We start from the raw sequence: 12207 nt of genomic DNA on the forward strand, positions 1-12207 counted from the left end.
GTTGTGCCACTGGTTGCAACTGCTGTCTAACCATACTTAATTTATCACATATTCTATTCTGGCAACATACTTCTCCATTGAACTACACACACATCACTTCTTAATGTTCTGGCAAGAGAAAATCATGGAGTTCTTGTGCTTCTCTTGCCTGAAAAAAACTTTAGCATAATCTTGGCCAGTTTCAATACTAAAAAAAGTCTTCTTGTCTGCTAAAATCTCATTTGTGCTCACAGTTTGCACTTAAGAACTAACCTGTTTTATGCGAACTCTGTCTTCTCCCCTAAATATCTGTCTTTCCTCTGTGTTTCTTGTTCTCACTTCATTTGTCTCAAGTATTTCATATTCATGTATTTCATATGAATTTAGAAATTTACTGGGAGCTTGGTCCTCCTCTTAAACTTATGAATCCTATCATTAGGCATCATAATTTACATTTTCTTGATTTGAAAGAGAAGGAAAGATGTTACCTGGCTTGTAGATGCACTTCCCCCATGATATTAAGTTTATTATTACTATAAAGAGAGAGAGAGAGAGAGAGATGAGAAAACCATCAATAACCATCTGCTTCACTTTTGAAGACTCGCAAACAAACATGCAATTGCTAGTATTGTTACTCATTTTTGAATGCTGTGGAAAGGTAGGGCTGTCAATGTGTGGTATGGCTCTTGAATTTCCATATCAGGCCAAGGTAACCCAGTCTGTCATTAAGGCCCTCTTTGTAAACTCCTATTCTTTAGTGGTTTTTATCCCCTTTATTGATTGGCTAGGTTCTTTTTCTCTCACTCATTATGTATAACAGTTACAGGAATAGCATTTTCCCTTCATCTAATTCCTTTCCTCAGTTTTGCTGATGATAACCTTTGAGAAATACCACTTGATAACCAGTTCATTAGACAAGATCAGATATCCATGCATAGGTTTTTGTGGTTAAGAAGTTCAATAGAAATATTCTGGTTTTGTGACCACATGTTTATTAAAGAACTGTTTTTAAAAAACTAAACAAGTACTAAAAATAACGCGACAAGTTTCGTTAGTCATAAGACTAACATCTTCAGGGGGTAAAGAGAACTAACAGTTTAAAGCACAAACTATAAGAAATTATGAAAAAAAAAACAAGTTCATTTGTTGGTATTATGAATATTAAAAAAGTTCGTTAAAAAACCGAATAACAGATCTATACAACCGTTAATGCATGTTAGTTGGAGATAATGCTATTTGTTGTCGCATTGTGTGGTGCACGCTCACTCTGTCCGAGGTCTGAAGTGGGTAAATTTTTAATAAACAATGACCAAACTTGATTTAAAATCAAACCTTGGTTTTTATTGCATTTGTGTAGGAATTTTAATCATATTTGCTGCCTCTTTGAATTTTCTTGTGAAATAATTCTTATCAATATAGGACATATTTGTATGATTAAAATTCCTACATGCAACAAAAGCCAAGGTTTGATTTTAAATCAAGTTTGGTCATCGTTTATTAAAAATTTTCAGACCTCTGACAGAGTGAGTGTGAACCACAGAAAGCAACAACAAATAGCATTGTCTCCAACTAACACACATTAACGGTTGTATAGATCTGTTATTCAATTTTTTAACAAACTTTTTTGATGTTCATAATACCAACAAAGGAAGTTGGGTTTTTTTTTGTAATTTCTTATAGTTTGTACTTTAAACTGTTAGTTCTCTTTATCCCTGAAGATGTTAGCCTTACGACTAACGAAAGTTGGGTTAATTTTAGTACTTGTTTAGTTTTTTAAAAACAGTTCTTTAATAAACATGTGGTCACAAGACCGGAATATTTCTATTGAATATCAGATATCACTTTGCAGGTTTGCTTACTTCCAGTCTGTACCTTCCTCAGCTTCCAAAAAAACTGCATCATCTTTTACTCTGCTCTCTCTCTCTCTCTCGGAAAGATCTACTTGCTTTCATTGAAGAAATCCTAAATTACCCTATCTTTGAATGCTTGCTCCATATTTGATATAGAATATCAGACACTTCTATAACAATGTTAATTTAAACCATGAACCTCTGAAATGAACTATCATCCAATGACTCGGCATCTTCTGCTCTTCTTATCCTCTATGCCTTAATTGACTTATAATAGCGTTCCTCCCCAGATTTCTCCAAATAACATATTAAAAAAAACAAAAAAAACTCCCTTTTCTTTTTCATTCCTCCATGTTTGCATAGACAGAAACTAATTTTAATTATGTATGGCCCATTAAAAATAAAATAATGAATATTCTATGCCATCTTCAAAAGCCATTGGACATATTAAAACTATAAAAAATGTTTTAATATATGATCCCACAGTACAAATAGTGAGATAGTATTGCATTATTATTGTCTTTTATTCAAGTTACTAATATGAACATATTCTGTAGAACTGTTTTTGTATTTTATCTGAAACTCTTTTTCAGATTAGTGAACTGGGAAATTTTAGTATTCACTTGACACTAAGGAATCTACGAACAGCAGGTATGTTTTTTTTTTAATCAGCAAAATGTCATTAATTATAGTTTATATGAAATGTCACTTAATATTAATGAGAGTGTGGACTCTCTCATCTCTTCACTTAATTTCTGGTGTGGAGACCACATGTATTTTAACATAAACAGATTTATTAAAATAAATTATATAACCCAACAAATTTCATAAGTTGTCATACTTACATCATCAAGAGTACAAGACTTGTATAAAAAAGACTAGGAAAAAATTAATTACACACAACAGATGTTATATGAACTTCAACACTAGTATGTATAAAACAGAGTGACCAAAAAAAAAAAAAAAATTGCATTAACTAATGTGCAAATGTTCAAACAGTACTAGTCATTTCTGTCATGTTCTAGCATAAAGCTCGTCATTTCCCAGTTCTGGTTGTTAGGTTTGATTAATGCACACCGGACTTGGTGTAAGATTAATATTTGGTTTTTGTTACATTGTGTAAGTAGTACAGAGCATTTCTTACATCTCTTTAGTTTGTTATAAAGCAGTTTATCAGTAAACGCATTTCTGTTTTTTTCCAGACTACTTTGTGCCCTGTATTTGTTGTGTCGAAGACTAATCCTGACCTGTCCTTTTTTTATTTTTCAATGCCTTTACATGTTTAAGCATGTATGTCTCAACAGACATCCTGCTGTTGTGGAGGTTTTGATGGATGTAAGAACTTCAAAATCTTGTACATTGTAAAATAAGCCACTTTAATATTATATTCACTATATTTTCTATTCATTATATTTTTTTTATTATTATTATTATTATTATTATTATTATTATACAGATCTTGTGCCCGTGATGATGCTCAGCTGTAATGCAATTGCATTTTTCAAACCTTGTTATTTGAAGGAGCTGTCAGACATGTATCAAAAATTTTGTTAATCATCTTCAATTCATATCCATTGAGAGAGAGAGAGAAAGCGCATGCCTAAGGTAATGCAGTTCTTTATTCTTTTTTTTTTTTCTGACATACTGGAAATGTAATTTCTGTTCATAATGTTTTAATCATGTCTGTGTTTTGTAATGAATGGTAGTGTGAAGTGACATGTAAGAATCTTCCAGTTATGATTGGTTTTATGTATGCTCAAAAGATCAATCTTTATTTTCCCTCAGATGCATTGACAAGGATGTCATAAGGAACAAAAAAAGTTTTTTGATCTTCCAGTTCAAGAGTGAAATTTATGTTTGAGTGTAAGTTGTGGTCAGATAATCTTTAAATTCTGAGTAGATAAGCTTATACATTGATTACTCATAACTATTATTTTTTCAGGAAATAGCAACATATACTAAAATATTAATTATAATAACTTTAATTAATACTTTCCTATACTTAACATTACATTGTATCATCAAGGATCACAAAAACAATATGCACACAGGCACTAACATTGGGCAAATGAGGCTGAAGAAAGGCAACCAAAGTCAGGCCTAGAGTCATAAATGGTGCCCCTAATGATATCAGGTGGTCTTGGCCTTTGGACTTGAAGATCTGAGGATGAGTACTTCCCAAGTTTGATACAGTCTCATACATCCAAATTTGTTGAGGTTTTGAAAGTTTTTCAGGGATGAGGCAGATTCGAGGAATAGCCTTTTGCTGCTTGTTATAGAGTGGCCTTTTTTCCAGTGAATTTTGTGATGGGTGTCCAAAGCATGGTCAGCAAGTCCTGAGTGACTGTAATGGTGGAATTGGATGTAGTCCTTGTGTTCAGTAGGACAGGGATCTGGTAGGTCTAGGGAATGTGACTGGTCTTTGGTGGAGCAGATAAGGGATGCCAATTTTTTATGTGGTCTGTAAGTGGTTGTAAGGTTGTATTTCCTTAGGATTTTTTTCAGTTTTTTGGATGTGCCCCAGATATATGGAATGGTGATATATCTTGAGTAATCTCTGATCTGAAGAGGGAGGGGTGGTTGCAGTGACAGGGTTTTAATATTTTTTGAATTTGGATGAGGGACGATTGTAGCCATTGGTTAAGAAAGTGTTAAGAATATGGTCAAGTTCAGTAGTTAGGGCACTGTTATCAGAACTGATTAATTTTGTCCTGTTATATAGGGTTACTATAATCATATTTTTGGGAGTGGGTTGGTGTAACTGCAGGTGAATGTATCTATCTGTATATGTGGGTTTTCTGTAAACCGAGAATGCCAGGAATCCATCAAGCTGGTATGTAATGGAATACTGTTGTTGTTTTCCTTTTCTAAGGTAAACTGAATCCTGGGGTGTCGATTGTTTATATTCATTAAAAAAAATGTGATGGGTATCCAAGCTATGTGGCCAAATGGAGAACATATCTTCTACATAGCATAGTCAGACTGTGGGTTTATGTCAGACAGAGTTTAAGTCTTTTTTCTTCAAAGGTCTCCATGACAAAGTTTGACAGGGATAGAGAAAATGGAGAACCCATGGCTGTCCCCTCTAAATGTTTGTAGAATTTTCCTTGCCAAACAAAATAGCCTGAGTTCATGGTAAATTGAAACAGGGCTGAGATATCAGGTTGAGATATGGCTTGGATGCTTAGCAAAGGTGTCTTTGAGTGGGACATTAGTGAATAAAGAGGAGACATCAAAACTGACCATTACCTCAGTGTGTTGGAGTGCGAGGTTTTGTCTTACTGGCCAAACATTTAGGACAGCCAGTATCAGAATTTCTTCTGACCACAAGAACTACATTTGGTTCCATCATTACAGCCACTCAGGACTTGCTAACCATGCTTTGGACTCCCACCATACGATGGATGTGCTGGAAGAAGGACACTCTATTACACTGCTGCAAATACAAATATGAGAGGATATTCCTTGAATCTGCCTCAGCCCTGAAAAACTTTCTGAAGCTCAAAAAAATTTGGTATGAGATTTTCCTAAATTTGGGAAGCACTCATCTTCAGTCCCCAACAGCCAAGACCACCCAATCTGGCCAACTAGGGAGCACCATTTAGGACTCTAGGTCCGACTTTGGTTGCCTTTCTTCAGCCTCATTTGCCCAGTTTTAGTGCGTGCATGCACATATCATTGTTTTTGTGATCCCTGATGATGATGGCAATGTAACATTGCCGAAATATAGGAAAGTATTAATTAAAGTTATTATATTTAATATTTTAGTATATGTTGTTATTTCCTGAAAAATAATCTTTAAATTGAGTTATCTTCTTTTGTTTCCAACCAAATAATGAAAGTGTTGTCAATATAACACACCTGGGTTTTTATTTCTTTATATTTTTCGGTAACGCTATTTTCAAAGTTTTCCATAAAGAAATTTTCAAGGGCTAGTAAAGAGAACCCATATCAAGTCGTTTGTTTGTTTCCAGTATTTATCCTGGAATGTGAAGAAAATGTTTCTCAGGTGTTTGAATGACCTAACTGTGTCTGCCAGGGGAAAGTTTCTGAAGAAGATCCACTGTCATACCTAGGAACATTGGTGAACAAACTGACAGCATCTAAACAAGTCATTTGTTTTATTCTGTGTATGCCTGGTGGAATCCCAGTCTAAGGATGCATATGTACTGGAATCTTCTAGTAGTGTTTTCATATTTCTTATGTATTCATCTATGTTCATCACCACTGCTGCAATTTCTTTATCTCTTTTGACTCTCATAATGTTTTTGTTGTGTCATAATTCTTTGAGAGCCCTTAATACTGATTTGGCAATATTTTTCAGTGTTAATTTCATTCTGAGTAACGTAGACAAAGTTTGAATATGGATAAGTTCTGCAGAATTTCTTGAAAGATAGTGTAATATCTTCTAAATGTGTGCTATGGTGTTCATTACTAAAGATAGGAAGGATGAAAACATTGCAAGACAAAGCCTACAGTGTTTCCAGTATGTCAGAAGGAAGTAATGAACAACTCCAAGCATGCTCTTGCCCTCAATGGGTATGAACTGAAGACGATTTAACAAAATTTTTGATATGCCTCGGACAGATCCTTCAAATAAACAAGATTTCAAAAATGCAGTTACATTACCTTATAGCAAAAATGCCACTGTCAGAGTTGCAACGTTGCTTTGTGATTACAATGTTAACATGACTTCTTTCCTAATGTATAACGTTTTGAGGTTCTTATATCCATCAAAACCTCCACATCCTCCCAAATTAATTCCCAAAAAATTTATTACACACAACAGAAGTTGTAATTTTTTTTCTAGTATTTTTTTTTTATTATTATTATTATACAGATCTTGTGCCCATGATGATGCTCATCTGATGACATGCAATGCTTCTTGGGTTATATTATTTATTTAAATAAATCTGTTTTTGTTTAGAAACATGTGCTCTCCATACTGGAAGTTTTTTGAAACCACAGAAATATTCATGTTCATCTCATCATCTTAATCTGCAATGACACCAAACCATGGTATTAATACTTTTGGGAAAGAGAGAGAGAGAGAGAGAGGGAATCATTCTGATTCAGGTTAGGCTGATGTAAAAAGGCTTCACAACTTTCTTTTGAAAAGTTGTTCATATTTAAAACTGCTTCTATGGAGAAAACAAGCTTCATCCTGCAGTATACTGTGTTTAGTGTCAATATTATGCTGTGCTAGACCAGACTTGAGATTTCAGATATTAAATGTAGTATTGATGTTCATTAATTCTTTTTTCCACAGAACAGCCTATCTACCCAAAGTATATCAAATTACATTCACAAGGGATATGGTAAACACCAGCTAAAGATAGAGGCTATAGTTTGTCTTTTGTAGATGGTAACAGGTGAGAAATTTTGTTGATAAGAAAATATGTGTGGGATAAAGGTGATACTTCAGAATTCTACCAATAGTTTCAGAGATACAAAATATAAGGGATTGGAACCCTGCAGTCTGTTGAAGAATACTTGGGTATTGGAACATAGGAGTCATTCATTTTAGAAATTATGGACTTTACAACCATGTTATAAATAACTATTTTAATTTCCCAACGTTTCGACCTTCATATTAAGGTCATCATCTGGAGTATATACCAATATACAAGGACAAGCTGAGTTACATTTCACACAGTATGCTAAAGAAACAATGATTTGATCAACAGTTATTCTACTGGCATGACCTCTAGTAAAAAAAAAAAAAAATACAGATAAAATTAAAAATTAATTAATTATTTAGAAACTACATCAAAGCTAAATTCTATTTAAGATAACATAAGAGAAACATTCTTTCATATAAATAGTTTTCTTACAGTAACAATGATGTCCTGTTTTTAACATGACAATTGTTAAATTAGATTTAAGATTCTAGATTATCTACAGTCCTGTTTATAGTTAACTCGTAGGGAGAAAGGTTCCGTGGGTAGAATATGTGCCTTCCATATGTTTGGGATTTTTAGACCATCATTATTCAGATTGGAGTGGTTGATAAGAATCTCACAGGCTTTCTTAAATTTACGTTCATACCATGTTTTGTTTGATGTAAACAACTGGTGCTTTTCCAGTCCTCCCCTTTAAAACCCGAAGTCTGGCTTAGATACGTTGATGATGTTTTCGTGATCTATCCCCATAGCTGCCAGACACTAGACACTTTCCTTAGCCACCTAAAGAAACAACACAAATGCATACAGTTCACAATTGAGATTGAAAAACAGAACACACTTCCGTTTCTAGATACACTTGTCACATGTCTTCCTTCTGGCAGTCTTTCCTGCACTGTTTACAGGAAACCAACATATACTGGCCAATATATACACATAAACTCCTACCACCACCCAACACAAAAAACTATGTCATTAATACTCTAAAAAACAGGACTTTGAAGATTTGCATCAAATTAACAAGCACTGAAAGATGAATTTAAAGTTATCAGCAATACTTTTCTAAAAAATGGTTATAGCCAAAACACTATTAAATCTCTACAAGACCTCAATAAAAAACAAAGATAAACCAGACTACAATAAAACTATAACCATTCCTTACATGAAAGGGGCATCAGATAAAATAAACAGAATACTACAGAAATACAACCTCAAAGCCATCTTTAAACCTCCTGCAAAATTAAAAAGCTTACTCAACTCATCAAAGACCCACTCCCTCTGCTGGCCCACCCTGGAGTATACCATATTTATTGCACCTGTAATCTACCATATATAGGGGAAACAGGATGCACAATTCCTATCAGACAAAAGGAACATAAATGCCACATTAAATATAATAACCGTGTTGAAGCTGATCTTTCTGATCATGCCCTGAACACTTTACATAGAATTGACTGGAAAATCACCAGTTGTTTACATCACACCAAAACATGGTATGAAGTAAATTTGAGGAAGCCTGTGAGATTCTTATCAATCACCCCAATCTGAACAATAAAGATGGTCTAAAAACCCCACGCACATGGAACGCACATATTCTACCCATGGAAGAATATGTCATGTTAAAAATAGGACATCATTGTTACTGTAAGAAAACTATTTATATGAAAGAATGTTTCTCTTATGTTATCTTAAATAGAAATTAGCTTTGATGTAGTTTCTAAATAATTAATTTTTAATTTTATCTGTTTTTTTATTTTTTTTTATTTTATAAGAGCTCATGCCAGTAGAATAACTGTTGATCAAATCATTGTTTCTTTAGCATACTGTGTTAAATGTAACTCAGCTTGTCCTTGTATATTTGTATATACTCCAGATGATGACCTTAATATGAAGGTCGAAATGTCAGGAAATTAAATAGTTATTTATAACACGGTTGTAAAGTCTATAATTTCTAAAATGAATGCTGATCATCGTGTAACACTAAAAGAAAGGAACGTAGGAGTCAGTTATCTGTTGGATTTGATTAGGGTTGTAACGATTTCATTCCACTAAAGTTTTGATAGTGAGTAGTTCTTGTTGTAAGCTTGAGGGGGAGAGAAGCACACATTATGTGCTCTATTATTAACTTGATAACACTTTTTTTAAGTTGTAATGAGCATATTTTTTATCAGAAACCTACCAATAAAGATAGGTTTGTGATAAATACTGGTTGACAAAGTACCAGATACTACACAAGTAAGAAGGATGTCCAAGAATGATAAACTACCAGCATATTTTATTTATTTATTTATTTTTTTTATGGTGAGTTGAATGTATGGGTGAAGGCTATTGATCCAATGTAGGAAAATGGTAAGTTCATTTTCAGAATGAGGCCAAACATCAAAACTGTCATTGATTGAAGAGTTGTTTGCAATATGATGATTTCCCTCCCAATGTTGTGAAAATTTTTTAATTTATTATACATTAGTGATATTTCAGTCGGAAAAAGAAGATCTATAAACAGATTGAAGGCACTGCTATGGGTCTCCACTGTCCCTCTGTCTCCACCTTGGGCAAACCATTTTTTTGAACCATCTAGAAGATACCTTGTTCTCTTCCATTCATCCCCAACCCTCTCTTTGGTTTCGTTACATCAATGATGTTTTTGCTGTTTGGCCTCATTCTGAAAATGAACTTACCATTTTCCTACATTGGATAAATAGCCTTTGCCCACACATGCAATTCACCATGGAGAAAGAAAATGCTGGTAGTTTATCATTTTTAGACATCCTTCTTACTTGTTAAGCCTCCTGTACTTTGTCAACTAGTGTTTATTGGAAACCTACCTATACAGGCAGATACATTCAACAAAAGTCTACTCATAACACCTCTCAGACATACCAAGGTTCCGACATACCAATTTTTGTTCATATGTGGAAAAAATATGTATCCTTTCGTTTAGTGTTGCATGGTGATCGGCATTCATTTTAGAAATTATGGAATTTACAACCGTGTTATAAATAACTATTTTAATTTCCCGACATTTCGACCTTCATATAAGCGCCTCTGTAGTGTAATTGGAAGAACAACAGTACGTTGCGCCCTTCGATTAGAAAAGGCCTAAGTTCGATTCTTGTCATGACAGGAGGAATCTTTATATGGACTTTTTCAATTGAAGGTGAGTTAGCCGATCTCATATGGAGGTAGCAGGGTTTTTTCGTCCGGAAATCGAGTTTTTCATCCTACATACAGACAAATCATCCCTTCAGAACATACGCAATTTACAGACAAAAAATACTAGCTGTGGTGGTGGTTGTTGTGGGCAGTAGATGACGTTGATGTAGGTGTTTGGTAGGAGAGGTTTTGTGTGGTAGTGGAGACGGAGAGTTGTACAGTGGGTGTCCTCCCGCGATGAGTCTTCGAACTCCTTGGAGGTATCACGAATAATAATAATAATATTAAAGTCATCATCTGGAGTATATACAAGAACAAACTGAGTTACATTTCACACAGTAAGCTAAAGAAACAATAATTTGATCACTGGTTATTCTACTGGCATGACCTCTAGTTAAAAAAAAAAAAAAATACAGATAAAATTAAAAATTAATTAAATATTTAGAAACTACATGAATGCTAAATTCTATTTAAGATAACACGGAAGAAACATTCTTTCATATTCGTTGCGCTTTTGTTGAGGGAAATTTTCTCTTTAGTTTGATGCAATTCGGAATGATACACTTTCTTAGCCAATGGCTATAACCCCCAAAAAATCCAAAAAATACTAAAATCAGTAAACCACAATCCCCCTCCCCCTCTCCACAAGAAAGATTACACCAAATCTATCACCATCCCCTACATCCAGGGCACCTCTGAGCTGAGAAAATAACCAATATCCTCAAAAAATATGACCTTACTTCCTGTTACAGACCATATAAAAAGTTGGCATCCCTTATCCGCTCTACCAAAGACCAACCACTTCCCCTAGACCTACCTGGTGTATACCAGGTCCCTTGCAGCTGCAAATTGTCCTACTTTGGCCAAACAGGCAGAACAACAAATATCAGGATTTCAGAACACCAAGACTACATCCGGTTTCACCAGTACAGCCGCTCTGGGCTGGCAGACCATGCCTTAGATACCCACCATAGAATTCGTTGGAAGAAAACAAAAATAATACACCGCAGCAAGTTTAAATACAAAAGATTATTCAAGGAATCTTCAGCAGCTCTAAAAAACGTTCCTAACCTCAACAAATTTGGGTGCATGAAACTACCCCAAATTTGGGAGACTTACATTATGAGAACTTCAGCCCAACTGCCAAGACAACCAAATTAGTCCACCAGAGGGCACCATTAGGACTTTAGGAACAATATTAGTTTCTTGCTTTCTTCCTCATTTGCTTTTGTTAGTGCCTGCGTGCACATACCATATCTTTATGTTCCTGAAGATGGCAACGTGACGTTGCCGAAATATAGAAGTTATTCATTAAAGTTACCTTTAATTAATGTACTTTATATGCTTTGTTAATTCCATAAACTAATTACCAGTTATGTATGACCAACGTATAAGCCTTGCTACTAGAATTACTGCTCTCCAGAGACTCTGCTCTGGAGATCAGACATGGCATTGTGGCAAACTTGCCACAATGCCATGATAATGGATTTGAATCCTGACATGGCATGGATGTTTGTAATTGTCTTTAGGTGGGAGATGAATTTCATTGTCCAGTGTGAGACCACTGCTTCGCTTATTGGAAAAGTTCCATGTTTGGTCTCTCACAGCAGTTTCTCGACTATCTAAAAATGTTTAAAAATATATAAAATTGGTAAAAAAAAAAAAAAATTCTTAACCCACCCACAGTGCAAATGTACTATAGGTTTGCTAATAACCTTTCGTGGGTAAGAATCGCATAAAAAAAATAATAATGGCCACTTCAGGGCTCTAATAATCGAGAGAGCAGTTTTTCACTGGGCACTGTTACTCGAACAATATAGTCC

At 34.5% G+C, this 12207-nt stretch overlaps 1 protein-coding gene across 1 annotated transcript in view; it reads left to right on the plus strand.

Moving 5' to 3' along the window:
* The window catches only part of Sc2 (trans-2,3-enoyl-CoA reductase Sc2), a 279834-nt gene that overhangs the window by 237090 nt on the left and 30537 nt on the right, over positions 1-12207 (plus strand). The window contains exon 10 of the mRNA XM_090401561.1: positions 2423-2480. Within this exon, the coding sequence (XP_090257687.1) occupies positions 2423-2480 (58 nt within the window). The remainder of the gene's footprint in view (positions 1-2422; positions 2481-12207) is intronic.

This window comes from Typopeltis vanoorti, chromosome 12 (assembly GCF_054136105.1).
Source record: "Typopeltis vanoorti isolate ZY-2024b chromosome 12, IOZ_Tvanoo_1.0, whole genome shotgun sequence".
Classification (NCBI taxonomy): Eukaryota; Metazoa; Arthropoda; class Arachnida; order Uropygi; family Thelyphonidae; genus Typopeltis; species Typopeltis vanoorti.